We start from the raw sequence: 17,586 nt of genomic DNA, 5'->3' as shown, positions 1-17,586 counted from the left end.
AATGTATTATCTACCCCTGCCAATGTATTATCCAAATGAAGAGTAAAACTACCCCTGCCAATGTATTATCCAAATGAAGAGTAAAACTACCCCTGCCAATGTATTATCTACCCCTGCCAATGTATTATCCAAATGAAGAGTAAAACTACCCCTGCCAATATATTATCTACCCCTGCCAATGTATTATCCAAATGAAGAGTAAAACTACCCCTGCCAATATATTATCCAAATGAAGAGTAAAACTACCCCTGCTAATGTATTATCTACCCCTGCCAATGTATTATCCAAATGAAGAGTAAAACTACCCCTGCCAATATATTATCTACCCCTGCCAATGTATTATCCAAATGAAGAGTAAAACTACCCCTGCCAATGTATTATCCAAATGAAGAGTAAAACTACCCCTGCCAATGTATTATCCAAATAAAGAGTAAAACTACCCCTGCCAATGTATTATCCAAATGAAGAGTAAATCTACCCCTGCCAATGTATTATCCAAATGAAGAGTAAATCTACCCCTGCCAATGTATTATCCAAATGAAGAGTAAAACTACCCCTGCCAATGTATTATCCAAATGAAGAGTAAAACTACCCCTGCCAATGTATTATCTACCCCTGCCAATGTATTATCTACCCCTGCCAATGTATTATCCAAATGAAGAGTAAAGTTGCAGTCAGAAATGAAAGAAAACCAAGTTAAACATACATCTTCTTAACGTAAAGAAACCAAGTGTGTGATATACAGAAATGTGATTATATATGAATAACACTAAATGTCCCCTGCATGGATATCGCAGGGCTTTACAGAAATGTGATTATATATGAATAACACTAAATGTCCCCTGCATAGATATCGCAGGGCTTTAGAATTTCAATATCAAACAAGTCAATCTGATGTGGCCAATTACTGTAATGTACGAAAGATGTGATTACTGTCTAAAAAATTTTCTCATGGGGAATATATCAACTCTCACAGGGGTTGTAGCAAGAGATTATTGAGAAACTCAAAGATTGGAAAGCATTGAACAAGGTATCTTGAGTTAAAATTAGTAAAGTTTCTCAAATGAAATGTTCTCCTACCTCAAAGAAGTAGAATCTATTGGGACCACCTTGGAAATACTCTTCTCGATCAATCATCTCTTCTCCGTACACTACAGTACATTTTCCTTGTACAGTACGAAAGTCCACTGTTGCCTCTAAAATTAAACATTGGTATAAGTAAAAAGTCGGACAGTAATATCCAATGAAAAACTACAAAATGTAGTTTTCTTTATCTTGTACAGACAATCATAAATAAAAAAATACGAAAGGCATTGCAATGGTGACAAATTTGCTCATGTAACTATACCAGTCTCTCTTGTATCCATCCTTTAAGTACATGATGGTGACAATTCTGTAGTTACGAAGGTTAACTCTTCTGGAGATTAATCTGAGCAAAATGATTGGTCAACAAACACATCCTCTGATGACGACCATACTACATACCAAGATTTATAACATCCCCTGAAAACCAACAGCAGCAACTTTATATCAAACTTCTTCAGGAAACATTTACAATAGCTATATTAGCTGTTAAGAATCTCCGCATTTTCATTTAGGACAATCAAGATACTGTAACATATCTGGTGAAAATTCCGTGTCGATATGACTTTCCATTTAGGAGTTGGCCATCTTAAATTATGCAATGCTGACCTATCACACTGGGTCTGTATTCTTTCTGTTCTATAACTTTCCATCAAATGATAAATGAATTATGAGTTTGGACAAGGGGACTTGCATCAAGGAGGAGATAAGGCAACATGTAATTTGTTACTTCTATATAAGTGAACATGTATTTCAGAAATGAATAAATCGACAACAAGAATGCATGCGAAAATGAGACGTGTTTAAATTTCTAGAATAAAAAGAAACAGATATGGGTATTTGCTACTCCTCTTTTTTTCTCTCTAAACGATGATGTTGGGAGCTAGCTATTTTCTTTTCATGGTATGATGAATGCAAAGTTAAAAGTGATAGAATTCTTTTTTCAAGGCCCAAAGTGCCAATCAAATTTACTTTAACAACAATTAATGTCAAGTGGAAGTACCTGAATACAGTTGCCCATCTGTTGTAACAAGTACTATGAGACCTCTACTGGCGGTGCAGCTTACATTGGACAAGCACTTTAAGGATAAAATGCTAAATAAAAATTGTATACCACAGAGTAAATTTTTATAAACATATTTCTGGGATTTCTCATGCATCATTGCTCTCAAAGTATGCAAATTATGCACGATTCATGCACTTGCGTGCTCTGGTTTGCAATGTATAGCAATCTCTGCAAACATTCTAATTCTTACCCACACCTCATGTAAGCAAGAGTATAATGAGGATGAAATATATAATCTTTAAGGAAAATAAAAATCAAGATCCTGAATAAATGCATACAGGTATATATTTGTACTTACACCAGCCATAGAATAACTACATTCTATACCTCTGTGAGATTGTCCATAATGAAAAATGCTCACCTTCCTGACTCCAATACAAAAGATTCAAATCAGACTGGTAGCTTGCGGATATTCCCTTATGTGTGTTTTCAGGTCTGGAAAAAGAGGACACATGTATAGCATGGACATTACTATCTTGCACAGTAATTCAAAATTTAAATTAATGATATAATTATACCGAACTAGACTGTGTCCATTATGGAAATAAGAAAGAAATGAAGAAAATCGAGTTCAAATGGAAGAGTAAACGTCATTATCAAACAGGGGATATAACACAGTTAAAATATATAAAAATGCGAGCAAAAAATTAAAATTAAAGTAGGTTTTTGTAAAACAAAGGTATATATCCAAATCTGATATAATTCCATGTTGCTCTTTAAAAATCAATGTGCAGAAACAAAATTCATATGGGTAAACTTCCACTGCTAGTATATGCCTGGCCTGGAAAATTTGTGCACTGGAGGGAAATACTGCAACTTCATGAAATTTTCAGACTGAGGTATGAAAATTGAAACTCACCTAAATTATATTGATATTAAATCTCACCCAATATTTGTTTCAATTGATTCTTCCACACATTAGGGTCCAGCTTAGACCCTATACTTACTTTGTTTAATGCACTTATCTAGATGAAACTGTCCCTCTAGCCAGAATGTTGGAAAAAATGGAGAAAGTTCAAAAATGTCCCCTTGAAACTAATGTTTTTGTATATTTTTATGTCTGAATATTAAAATGATGATGAAATATTAATGAAGTTTATAAAAATATTACTGAAGTAAAAGTTTAAAACTTCCATAATTTTGCTTCACGACATTTGTTGTTTAACAAAATGGCAACCTCGAAAATAGATTACAGTTGAAGAACAGAAACATCATCCATAGCAGAAGTTCTCTTTTCAAGTTCATGTTATTAAATATTGGATCAAAGGATTTATTTTGTCAGTAATGGACTAGGATATGCCCACATATCTTGCTTCAAACTGGACAATCAAAATTGAATTTTTCACTAGTTTTTCAAGGTTCCTGTGAGAATTTCTGGCAGCAGGTCTGTAGAGAGTAATATAATTTCAGGCATTTATACTCATCAAATAAGCATCAAAATTAACTACAAAAACAAGACTTTTCCTTTCTTTCCAACATCCTCTTTGAAAAGGTGAATGGGTGGGTTTGATGATGTTTCTTTTTTTTGAAAGACCCAAGCATCCATTAAAATTTACTTGGACTGTTCAAAGCAAAATATTTAGATTGGTCCCCACAATCAACACATCAAAGATAAGTAACTAAGTGCAAATGAAGATGATTCAAGACTCAAAACAAGTTACGAAAGATTTTGATTGCATACCTGTAAAATTTGCAAACAACAAGTTTGATTTCTGTCATGTTTGGGAGCATGCTGCCTGGATTTTTCTTGCAGTAGATCTGTTTGATTCTACCAATCCTGAAAGGCTCTGGGACCTGATCATTAGAACCCTTGATGTATTCCGACTTCCTGTAGGCTTCTGGATAAACATCCTCATCAACCTAGTGAATAAATGCATCAACCTAGTGAATAAATGCATCAACCTAGTATCAACCTAGTGAATAAATGTATCAATCTAGTGAATAAATGTATCAACCTAGTGAATAAATGCATCAACCTAGTATCAACCTAGTGAATAAATGTATCAATCTAGTGAATAAATGTATCAACCTAGTGAATAAATGTATCAACCTAGTATCAACCTAGTGAATAAATGTATCAACCTAGTGAATAAATGTATCAACCTAGTGAATAAATGCATCAACCTAGTATCAACCTAGTGAATAAATGTATCAATCTAGTGAATAAATGTGTCAACCTAGTGAATAAATGTATCAACCTCGTGAATAAATGTATCAACCTAGTGAATAAGTGTATCAACCTAGTGAATAAATGTATCTGGTAAAAAAGTTGTCCTTCAAAGATATGAATTAGCTTTTTAACACGTTAAATAAATGATATTTTTTTAATTTATGGTCTGAATATCACATTGGTAGTTTTCTTTTTGGTGCTACTTAAAATTCTACCGCCAGATGGCTCTATTTTTTTATTCACATTAACTTCTATTGTGGTAAAAAATGAACTGAATGCAAGAAAGTCTTTAAATAAAATTCCAAATCGTTCTTTCATCAGGTAAAAACTGTGGTGTATAAAAAGTCAAGTTTCTACAGCCATTTCATTGCCAGGGACAGTCTGGAAAATGTGTGATATGAATCTACATACAATCAACCATCCAACAAAATATAGCTGGCAGTTAAAAAACATGTCCATATTTGTGAATAAAATGTCTGGGCATGAATGAAATGCCATGCGTCTTTTGAAATTAGAATGGCTGGACCCTACTTCATTATGTATTATCAGTAAGTATATGTAAGACCACAGTACTACCTAATGCATGAAACAGTTTATTACATGGTAAAACAGTAGATTCCTAAACAAGCTTCATTTTAATTTTAATGTTTTGTAAATTTTCACTTTTCATTTACTGTATACGACTATAAAATTTCAGTACTCACACAAAAGGGCATGAGTCTGCAGTCTCAACTTGAATTTTCCACAATTACAAGTGTTAAATTTGAGAACTGGTTATAGGCTTTCTTTTTCAAGAACTGATTAACCGTAACTAAATTTCTTCCCCTGGTTTACCTCTTTCTTTTCTTGTTTCTGCTTTTTGAGAGAAGGCTGCTTGATATTGAAGTTAAAAGCACCTGGAAGGATGTAACAACAGTCACCAATTCTGTACTCCAGTCCATCTTTCCTGACGCTGCCATAGTAAACCTTGCTACTTGTCACTTCTTCCTTCTCATCAATCATTTCTCCTACAGATGGCATTTCTTTCTATAGGTAAACCAGAAATCTTTTATAAATCAAGGACATATACATTTGAGGCATTTCTTTCTATTGGTAAACAAGAAATCTTTTATAAATCAACAACATTTACATTTGAGCTATTGCATACATAAATATGTATCTGGCTTGAAATCTATCAAAGTAGATGATGGCCTAATTTAGGACGTCATTATGTTCAAAATGAGTCCTTTTGACAAATGAAAAAAAAAGAAAGAAAACAATCATAGGATTAAAGGAAATGTTACCAGTAGAACTATTTTTATTGTCCATTTTTAGAAGTCGGATTTTACCTAGTTCAAGTCACTGGCTTTTTGTGAATATGGAAGAATTATATAAATAATCACTGAAACATAATTTCACATAAATACTGAAACTTCTAGTTTAAAATGCTACATACGCACATTTTGCTAAATCACCTAATGATTTTTACAAATAATTCGTCAGCTCTAAACATTTTATCAAAAAGCATCGTTTCCAATCATATTTTTCGATGACAAATTTTCTCCACAGATCTGTCTTACAATTGATAAACAGTGATCTGTCATTTTGACTACAATAAACAAATTCTAAGGTTTCTGTCTGCTGTATATACTTGTCTGAACTCAGTAAGTGAAAAGTGAGATAAGACAGTCTAATTTTGTTCATGCTGTTCTACGTTTTATATTTATCAAATGCTCATATATAAATATGAGGGACCTATGAAGAAAAAAATGTTCATATAGTCTGACTTGAACCAGACACATGGTGAAATTAGGAAAGCTGTTTGCTTCTTGAGCATTTAATGAAAAATTAGCTGAACGCACATTTCTTCCAAAATAATGTTTCATTGATCTCTTGGTTGCAAAGCATCGAAAGCAAGCCCAGGTATTTTCCAATGGGATAACATAATCAGGTAATAAGCAGATAAACAGGATCTTTCTTAATGGAAATATCTACACAAGTTTGGTTATTAACAATTTAACTACAAAGCTGAAACTTTATCACAGAAAGCATCCCATGTCAAATAGTTGCCTCCATTCGCTGACCTGGTGTCATGTGACAAGGATGAGGGCACATGGGATCTATTCTACATTTATGAGCTGGATAAACAAAGACCCAACATTTACACGTACTTAAACTTAGAATAAAACAAAGACCCAACATTTACACATACTTAAACTTAGAATAAAACAAAGACCCAACATTTACACGTACTTAAACTTAGAATAAAACAAAGACCCAACATTTACACGTACTTAAACTTAGAATAAAACAAAGACCCAACATTTACACGTACTTAAACTTAGAATAAAACAAAGACCCAACATTTACAGGTACTTAAACTTAGAATAAAACAAAGACCCAACATTTACAGGTACTTAAACTTAGAATAAAACAAAGACCCAACATTTACACGTACTTAAACTTAGAATAAAACAAAGACCCAACATTTACACGTACTTAAACTTAGAATAAAACAAAGACCCAACATTTACACGTACTTAAACTTAGAATAAAACAAAGACCCAACATTTACACGTACTTAAACTTAGAATAAAACAAAGACCCAACATTTACACATACTTAAACTTAGAATAAAACAAAGACCCAACATTTACATGTACTTAAACTTAGAATAAAACAAAGACCCAACATTTACACGTACTTAAACTTAGAATAAAACAAAGACCCAACATTTACATGTACTTAAACTTAGAATAAAACAAAGGACAACAAAGATGACAAGCGTTTATGTTACTGATGTGTGAATAAGCATTTAATCTCTTCTAATAATTCATATGCCTTATTAAAAAGTCCTAAAAACCTTAACTTACAAAAAGTTTACAAAGATTTTCAAATTATCCTAACCATGCCCAAGGGTTGGTGTGAGGGTAGAAGAGCATGTCTCAGATTTTACAGGCCAAGTACAGTAGCAATCCCTCATAAAGTATGGGACTTTTGACCACATAGAAATTTTTGGACCGAAAACGTAACTGCTGATGCTGCAGGCCCAAATGTTTTGCTAAAGCTGGCAAGACAATAAATAACTCAACCTAGTAATGAGTTAATTAGATGATAGAGTTAAGTACCATTGTGGTGATGGTTTACCATCCGCAGATGCATTTTTCATTATCAAGTCTTACAACACTTCAATTAACAACTATAAATATTTTGACTAAAATGTTTCCAAGACAACCAAGTTTTATGGATATGGCAGGCACACACATTCACAATACAGTTAAATTATTGAAGTATCAGGTAAATGGGGTCAAAGCTAACTGTCTCGAGTACAGTGGTAGGCACTGAATATAATTAGACTATATTTCAGTGGTATGTAGAGAATGACAAAATTACCTTTCTAAGGTCATTGAGGCGGTGACAGCTGATACAGAATTTGTGTTTTAGATGTTCCGGTGGTTCTATCATTTCTGGGGGATCTTCAAAACGAGCATGGTCTGCATCATACCTGGAAAAAACCAACAAAACAATATATTATCTCTAAAATTCCACTTGCCAAATCAGGCAAATTCTCTCTAAAATTCCACTTGCACAAATCGGGCAAGTATCTAAAAAATTTACTCACCCAGAAAAAAACTCTCAACTAGCTCAAATAGAAATATAAACAGATTGTGTTAATGACAAATTTCAAAACTTTTCCTGTGACCCTTCTAACACTAGCTGTTATACACTGAAACCAGTCTGCTCACCCGCTGGTAAACATTAGTACTGAAGAATGAGAACAAGGCACTTCTTTGCATTTGATGAAAACAAATGGAAAACACACATTTACTTACAGCATAATATATAATATAGATTGCAGCCCATGTAATGACTTTACTTACAGCATAATATAGGAAATATATGGCAGCCCATGTAGTAAGTGGAGGTTCAAGTAAGGATAACCCCTGAAAGAAGCAGACTCACAGGAAACTACTGGCAAGCTTTCTCACAGTTACATTTGCTGAACAACACTGGTGTTTGAAAGTTGGGTCAGTGGTTAATGGATTCCTCACATAAGTGTTGATGCAGGTAGAAATATGTTGTTAGGGTCTAGCCATGACATAATCCTGTCGTCATTTAACCACTTCTGCTGAAACTTAAGTGGTTTTTATTTTTTTCTCCCCAAGCTAATCAGAATCAATAAGACATTTCAAGCAGCCAATGAAATAGATTGTTTTATACTAAAGTTGGTAATAAAAACACTATTCAGTAAGCATGGGATACAACACTCAATTCAGGCTAGAATGTTTTAAAGCTTCATCTTTATATTCATGGGTCATTTTTTAGGCATCTTATGGCTGCCATGGAGAGAACATTCATTTGCCAAAGATGACAAAAAAGGCTCATTGGCACAACAGCATGACCTATATACAGTCTTGCCTCAATATGTTACCTCTAAACAAAAGTATATTAATGATGTTCCTGTGGTTATGTATGTGTGATCGATCCTTGGGAAAACAGCCTTTTTATCACCAGTACACTGTATCTAACTTTTGTAAATTTTACAGTCAAGATCTCCTGTCTAGTACTGCCACTGCCACATTTGTAATCATACACTATATCTTCTAATCTAACCCTATGTGTATCTAATCATCCTAATCCTACACGGCAAAGGTCACAATAATATGAATATCTGATATATGCAGACTAAACCTATTCCTGCAAGTAAACAAAGCAAATCCACAAAGCCGGTTATGTATCACAAGATCAAGTAGAACATACATGTACTTACCATTTTTGATAGTAATAAGTCTTCCCATCATCCTCTTTGATAGGTCTGTCATTGTTGGGATCCTTGACTCCACCTAACATCTTCCAATTTTCTGCTGGTTTTTTGTAAATTACCTGGAGACATAAGAATGTTACTAGTTCCTTAAAATAGGTATAATCTTACAAAATATGCAGCCTGCAAACTTTTTCAATTAGAAATATTTCAAATGAAGAGCAAAGTTACAAAATCTCATTTTAGGTTAATATCACTTGTGATACTTCAAAAACTTAATATTTGTAATTTGAACATAAAGGCACCCAATCATTCCGGAAACAGTGTAGCAATAAACAGTTTTTGGCTATGGTCAGTTTGAGATGTCGACTCGCAACTTTAAAGCCAACCGCTATCATCAATATGGATGGATTTTTCAAGCCATCTGAGAATGGAAAAGTCAAAGTGAGCATAAACCAGGGGTCTCAAACTCAAATCACCGCCATATGAAGACTAGTACATTAGTCCAAGTGAAAGGAGGTGACAAAAGAATCCCAGATATTAATTTTAAAAAGTGGAAAGTGGACCACAAAATGACACCCACAAAGTCACTGTGAAAATTTAGGTGAGCTTATAACAACATAGCTGATGAAAATGGGCTTGGGCAGCCAGTTGAATGTAACTGAGACAAAATTTAATATTTATCTTAACTAGCATGAATATTTTACAACAAAAGAATCATTATCTTGTATGACACAGGAAATCCTGCATTCTGGTCACAACTGCAAATGACCAGGGAGAAACAAGGTCTGAGGTATGAATATCTCTTCAATTAGCTATAGCCATGACAAAAACATGGTGTTAAGGTATGAATATCTCTTCAATTAGCTACAGCCATGACAAAAACATGGTGTTAAGGTATGAATATCTCTTCAATTAGCTAAAGCCATGACAAAAACATGGTGTTAACCCTTTACCTCATAGAGCATTGTGACAAAGTGCAGCACGCTATAAATAGAATACCTGTTACCTAGCCGACCGCATACGCATAGGCCTGTCTGTGAATTGTTAAGCAATGTAATGATGTTACGTTTAACAGCAGTTTTAACCATTTTACATTTTCGGTACACATCTTTTATATGTGAGAATATTTAAGAGTAAAGTCCGATTGTTGTAGCTGTGTAATTGTTTTTCACAGAAGAATATTTTATGTGCTTTAAAATTGAGAGAGAACTCGTTCACCGTCATGTCAGTGAGGCCGCGTGACCAACTGTAGCTGCCATTTCCCATACTCGAAATTTACATGTTTTTCGTCTGCGTCTACATCACTAAGTCATCTGAATTTGATAATCAATAAAAACTAATTGCTGCCTACATAAATATCAGAGTCTTTACCTAAGTTATTTAATCTTTCATGGTTGTGATTATAATTGTGAAAACTTCGTAAGTACTGAATGAAATCCTGCCTGTGAACTGTTAAGCAATGTTGTGTATGTTACGTTTAACAGCAATTTTAACCATTTTACATTTCTGGTACACATATATAATACGTGGAGAAATTTAGGAGTAAAGTCCGATTGTTATAGCTGTGTAATTATTTTTCACAGAAGAATTTTTTATGTGCTTCAAAATTGAGAGAACTCGTTCACTGTCATGTCAGTGAGGCCACGTGACCAACCGTAGCTGCCATTTCCGATACTCGAAATTTACAAGGTTTTCATGTGCGTCTACATCACTAAGTCATCTGAATTTGATAATTTATAAAAACTAATTGCTGCCTACATCAATATGAGAGACTTTACCTAATTTATTTAATCTTTCGTGGCTGTTATTCTAATTGTGAAAACTTCATACGTACTGAATGAAATCTGCGACTGCCATTTTGGTGAGTGGAGATTACGACCCAGTTACTTTAAATACCAGATATCAACCAGTGCATGAATAGCTACCACGTGATCTGACGTAATTGTCATTTGCAGAAATGAATGTAGTATCTAATAGGGGGGTTTTCCCCGAAGGTGGCACTATGAAAACTAGCTCAAAATGGCTGATGTTTACAGCAGGCGTCAAAAGGCGCTTCCATGCAAATCTTGTAGAGGCGTCAAAAGATGCTTCCTTGCGAATGGAGTAGAGGTGTCCAAAGACGCTTGCATGAGGTAAAGGGTTAAGGTATGAATATCTCTTCAATTAGGTATAGCCATGACAAAAACATGGTGTTAAGGTATGAATATCTCTTCAATTAGCTACAGCCATGACAAAAACATGGTGTTAAGGTATGAATATCTCTTCAATTAGCTACAGCCATGACAAAAACATGGTGTTAAGGTATGAATATCTCTTCAATTAGCTATAGCCATGACAAAAACATGGTGTTAAGGTATGCAAGTCTCTTCAACTACAGATTCCATGACCAAAATATGACAACAACGTACAAATGACTCTTCAAATAGCTATAGACTCCCATAGCTGCCAACCCCCGAATAAAAAAATACTGACTGCCTGTGATGAAAATACCGATTTTCAGGAACAAATACTGATTTTTAAAACTTTAATGCATGTGTAACTATTTACAACATATACAACCACCAGTAAAGTAGGACAGTGCTTTACATAATTATTTAATGTTAAAGATGCATGTGTTGTACCATATTCCATTCGGGTACCCATTCAGAAGGTGCATGAGTGCAACACACAAGCTGTTTATAGTAGCCTTTACCACACCTTATTTTTTCCCCAATTATTATCAATTTGAATTATCAACTTTCATTGATGACCCCAATTCTGTGTGATTTTCTTATTGAACTGTTTTTGTTCTAGCATACGAGTAATCCTTTACGATTTTACTGTCTGGAAAACGTGTGTGAAATAAATCGCCAGCAACACTAGTAACTGAAAGAGGAAGGTTAATTTCCAAAAGAAATTGAATTAACTGAATTCTGAGCGAATTACATCAAGGTTCTCTCTGGTATTTATATACGTCCTAAGTTCAGGCTGAGTTGTGTATGATAATGCAGGAAGCTGATGTTTATTAGCTTTTTCATACTCTTTATTTCATGGGCGCCTCCATGCCCAATAGCAAAATCACATTACACAATTTGCAAAACGTAGAGTTGTACTAGATGGCACAATTGTCCTTCCAGTTCTGTTTTCGTGTCTTTCCTGTAAAAAATTCTGAATATTCTGCTTTCCTATTCAACATGATTAGAAGTTGAATATAACGAAGATGAGATACAGTGACAGCAGTAACTGTTTGTGCAAAAAAAGGCGTACACCCGTATTCAGTTCCAAAATACGGGACAAATACGGAAAAAACGGGACAGTTGGCAGCTATGGACTCCAAGATCAAAATGTGGCAATAAGGTATGCATGTCTCTTCAATTAATTATGGATTCCAAAACATGGCGATATGGTATGCGTGCGTCTTCAATTAACTATGGATTCCAAAACATGATGATATGGTATGCGTGTGTCTTCAATTAACTATGGATTCCAAAACATGATGATATGGTATGCGTGCGTCTTCAATTAACTATGGATTCCAAAACATGGCGATATGGTATGCATGCGTCTTCAGTTAACTATGGATTCCAAAACATGGCAATATGGTATGCGTGTATCTTCATTTAACTATGGATTCCAAAACATGGCGATACGGTGTTGCCACTGGCGCGCTCAATGGTCATACTCACTTGAACTTTAGATAAAACAAATTCAAGGTTCATGTCTTCACAATCATCTGCCAAAAACAGCTCGAGGGGATCACTTGTCTCACCTAACACAGAGTCACTACCACGGCTGAAACAAAAAAAAAAAGAAGCCTGAAAGGCACATTATATGTCTTATATAGAGGTTAATGACCAATAGGTTTCAATGACCCAACATGCGGTCAAGGTATGTAGCCATGAAGTAAAGTTGCAGAAACCAATATTTTCAGACTTACCATGGTTGTGACCTCTGATCTGTAGTTTCAATAATCTAAATATTACTTTATTACCCTAAGCACAAGCCATCCACAAGGCTTGGTCAGGGATCTCAAAAATAAAAGTTGTTCAACAAACCCATTTTTCTACAATCATCCAGATATTTTCATCTTTTTACATCCATACTGATAGACTTCTTCCACACCTTCAGAGCAAACACTCTACCAACTTTATTGTACATGATTGATATCTCTAATTTTTGCAGAGACCATTTTTCTTCCTTCAGTTATCTTAGTGCTTTGATCAGCTTCTTGTGTGTCAGGTCCAAGCTACTGATAATGTCTGATCTTGGTCTCTGATATGTTACTGATGTTAGTGTTCAGAAACCATTTTTCTTTGTGCAGTTTCAGTGATCTTGACTCCAAAACTAATATGCTTATTCATTATCCAAAGGAAAAGCATTAAAAGTTCGGTCATTGTTATGTGGAAACCATATTTCTTCCTTCAGTCGCTGTTACTTCAACCTCTTTTGAAATCCAAATAAATACTTTTTTTAAAAACACAATCTGCAAAACAATGATCTAATAAAGGTACACTGACAAGAACTTACATTTCAGCGCCAAAACTATTGTTCTTCTTTCAGTAACGATATCCTTGACCGTAATTGACCCCCAAACTTCTTCCTTGTCCCTAGTACAAGGCATCTCAAAAGCTGGGTCCTGGTATGTATGTAGAACTAATGTGATTGTGTAGAAACTGTTTTTTATTCTCCTTAACACCCCCCACAGCAAGCTGCCCATTAAGTTTGGTACATGATGTAAAACATATGGGTATGCGTGTGTGATTTGGATTTTTAACACAGCTTTAACAATTTTTCAGTCATATCACAACGATATCTGCAGTGTGGCAGTTTATAGCAATGCCTAAAACTGGGGAATCATGTCGCAGACATGTAGCATGATGTCCTACCCAGGCACAATATCCTGACACCAGGCCAACCAGTCCTAACAATAACCTCTTAATGCTTAATGCCAAGCGAGGCAGCTGTTAGTACCATTTTTTGAAGTCTTTGGTATGACTCAGCCAGGGATCGAACCCACGACCTCCTGCATCTGAGGTGGACGCTCTAACCACTAAGCCACTGGACTGGTGAATACATAACAAAACAGTTATGACTTTTATCTATCAGCTGTTTATCCATCAACTACTTTTATACAGCAAACATTTTTGTTCCCTGTATTGTGTCTTCTTGGTGTTATAATGAGGGAATATTGGACATTACAGGACAGTGTTATAATCAGGGAATATTGATATTACAGGACTTGGTAGGACTTACTGAAGAACTTACATAAAAAAGTTTACACTTTAAATAGACCTACCAGAACCAGTGAGCATGGAACTTCTTGGCTCCACTTGATTCTTCCCAGAGATAGGAAACTTGAGCAATGTAGACTGGGATTGTAGGATCATCTGGTTTTACCGATACATAGTCCCCTGCCGATACCTACAACAATCATTGCATACTTAGGAACTTGCACAAAAATTTTTCATCTGACTTTACCAATACATAGTCCCCAGCTGCCACCCACAACAATCATTGTATACATTGAACTTGCACACAAATTTATTTTCTTCTATTTGGTGTTAACTCCCAACTCGTTATCTGACCCGTAAGCAGACTTGTCAGAGATCTGTTTGATCAAAATTGGATCAGAACTGTGGACATGTTAACAAATCAGATCGAGAATCACCCCATTCTTGTGTAGACAAAGCACATTATTGACCAAATGTATGATATTAATAGACTTATTATGTGACATTATTGACTAATAGTCTGACATTAAAATACCTATTATTTGACACTGACCTATTGTCTAACATTAATAGACCTATTATGTGACATTATTGACTTACTGTCTGACATTCATAGATCTATTATGTGACATTATTTACCTATTGTCTGACATTCATAGACCTATTATGTGACATTACTGAAATACTGTTTGACATTCAAAGACATTATTGACCGATTACACTGGACAACAAATTTTTACAAAAGTCATGTTACTGAAATAAAATTAGTCAATTCTTATCAATTTTTATGTGCTGAACACGAATATGACAGTCAAATTGCAAAATTGGCTCTAGTTTTTTTGTAATCTGCAAGAAATTAATGTTTACATAACGAAATGCATTCCAATAGTAAAAGGTCAACTGTAATAGCCTACCTATAAAAAATCAAGTCATTGACTACATCTTTGATTTCTTCGCCTGTCTCTTGTACAGCTGTTCGGGAGCATCTCTGAGGAGTGTCCAGCAGTAGTCAGCCAGCATTGTAGTGGACCATTTTCCCTGGTATCTTTGTTCCATTGTTGCGATATCTTGATGAAAACGTTCGCCGTGTTCATCACTAACAATACCACAGTTGCTAGGAAAGAAATCCAAATGGGAATGAAGGAAGTGAATCTTTAGAGACATATTGCAGCCAAGTTTCTTATACTTCATCAACATGTCTTCTACTAGTTCCTTATAGTTTTCTGCCCTAACATTTCCGAGGAAGTTTGTAGAAACTAGGCAAAAAGCATTCCATGCTTGTTTCGCGTCACCTTCCAGCAAGTTGTTGAACCGGTCATCTTTGAAAAGCTCTCGAATCTGAGGACTCACAAAAACTCCCTCTTTAATCTTTGCTTCGCTGAGTCGAGGGAATTTTTCATGCAGGTATCGGAATGCTGGCAAAGTCCGGTCAATGGCTTTCACGAAGTTCTTCATCAAACCTAGTTTGATGTGAAGGGGTGGTAGCAAGATTTTCTGAGCCTCAACCAGAGCTGGGTGTTGGATATTCTTCTCTCCAATGGCTACATTCTGCCTGTGAGTCCATTCCTTCCTCATGTAGTGCATTTCCCTTGCTCGGCTATCCCACTCGCATAAGAAACACATGTATTTTGTATATCCTTGCTGCAGTCCCATTAAAAGGGCAACTACCTTCAAATCACCACAGAGGTGCCAGCTGTACTTGTTATACTCAATGGAATTCAGTAGCTGCCTTAAGTTATCGTATGTCTCTTTCATGTGGACAGCATACGCTACTGGAATAGATGGAAGAATGTTTCCATTGTGCAAAAGCACAGCCTTGAGACTCAGTTTCGAAGAGTCCACAAATAGTCTCCATTCTTGTGGGTCATGAGTGATTTTTAAAGCATTCATCAGGCCCTCAATATCGGAACAGAATATCAGATTACTTTCCTTTCTGAAGAAAGGCTCCAATTGCTGGTGACGCTTTTGATATGCAGTAATTGTGACATCTTCTTCTAGAAGATTCCATTGTTGGAGTCTTGATCCTAGCAATTCTGCCTTGTTCTTTGATAAGTCCAAATCACGAATCAGGTCATTTAGTTCTTCCTGTGTTATTCTGTGTGGGGTTGATGATGCACCACAGTGAAAATCTGGATCACTGCATGCTGATGGACCAGGAGAAGAACAGGTCGACTCACCTTTGTCTTCGTCAGATGGATCAAGAGAATATTCTGCTGGAGGTTCTGGAATAGGAAGTCCCTCACCATGTGGAACTGGTCTCAATGCAGACGGAATGTTTGGGTAGACTATTCTCGACTTCTTTCGCTTCGTTATTCCGCCGGAAAGAGGAGGAACCAAGCAGAAGTAACAGTCATTTAGGTGGTTGCTTGGCTCTCTCCACACCATTGGGACTGCAAACGGCATTGATGACCTTTTGCAATTCAACCACTGTGAAAGCTGTGTTGTACATGTAGCACAGCATATATGCGGAGCCCAAGGCTTGTCTTGGTCACCAACCTTGCATCCGAAGTAAAGATGATATGCCTTCTTCACTTGAGAATCGATACTTTTCTTCTGGTTGGCAAATGTCACTTCCCCACAAATATAGCAAAAATTGTTCGCGGTATTAACACACTTTCGAGGCATTACTGTTCTTTATTGTACGTAAATGGATAAAATAATAAGTTTTATGTAACAGTAGCTTGAACTGTCTCGCACAACGTCTAAAATATTTTAAATGCTGAACCTATCTGATTGGGCTTTATATAGTACACTGCTTACGTCAGCTTCAGCAGCCGCCTGGCATTAGTATAATAGGCCTACACATGTATAGTACACTGCTGACGTCAACTTACTTCAGCAGCCGCATGGCATTAGTATTGCATTGCATCAGAAAATGATGCAATCAACTGTGGATGATGTGAGCATGATGGTATTATGCAATGTTACATCATTATTCCGGATGTTGCTGCAGTCCTACTGGAGAAATTTACACAGTGAAACATAGAAAATGAGGTATATGAATATCTTCAAAACGAGAGCCAATACAAATTTTTCACGGTTATATTCGTGTTCGGCACACCAAAATACTACAGATTAGGGCCTTTTCAAGTCAGTAATGATTTCACTGTTGACCAGTGTTATATGACATTAATATACCTATCATGTGACATTATTGACCAAATATATGATATTAATAGATTTATTATGTGACATTACTGATTGTCTGACATACAGACATATTATGTGACATTACTGACCTTTTGTCTGACATTCATAGACCTATTTTGAAATCACCAACTTAGGGATTTAAAACAAAAAAAATGCAACAATA

General features: G+C 35.5%; 1 protein-coding gene across 1 annotated transcript in view; it reads right to left on the bottom strand.

Annotated features, from left to right (window-relative positions):
- The window catches only part of LOC149780448 (DNA (cytosine-5)-methyltransferase 1.S-like), a 101,505-nt gene that overhangs the window by 24,618 nt on the left and 59,301 nt on the right, over positions 1-17,586 (bottom strand). The window contains exons 19-26 of the mRNA XM_089937387.1: positions 14,339-14,463; positions 12,729-12,834; positions 9,070-9,182; positions 7,692-7,803; positions 5,154-5,345; positions 3,831-4,009; positions 2,511-2,584; positions 1,081-1,196 (exon numbers count right to left, since the gene is read on the bottom strand). Coding sequence (XP_089793513.1) covers positions 1,081-1,196; positions 2,511-2,584; positions 3,831-4,009; positions 5,154-5,345; positions 7,692-7,803; positions 9,070-9,182; positions 12,729-12,834; positions 14,339-14,463 — 1,017 coding nt within the window. The remainder of the gene's footprint in view (positions 1-1,080; positions 1,197-2,510; positions 2,585-3,830; positions 4,010-5,153; positions 5,346-7,691; positions 7,804-9,069; positions 9,183-12,728; positions 12,835-14,338; positions 14,464-17,586) is intronic.

This window comes from Sinohyriopsis cumingii, chromosome 16 (assembly GCF_028554795.1).
Source record: "Sinohyriopsis cumingii isolate HCF-2022 chromosome 16, ASM2855479v2, whole genome shotgun sequence".
NCBI classification, from domain to species: domain Eukaryota; kingdom Metazoa; phylum Mollusca; class Bivalvia; order Unionida; family Unionidae; genus Sinohyriopsis; species Sinohyriopsis cumingii.
Note: the sequence above shows the minus strand (reverse complement) of the source record. Positions and strands in the feature narration are given on the sequence as shown.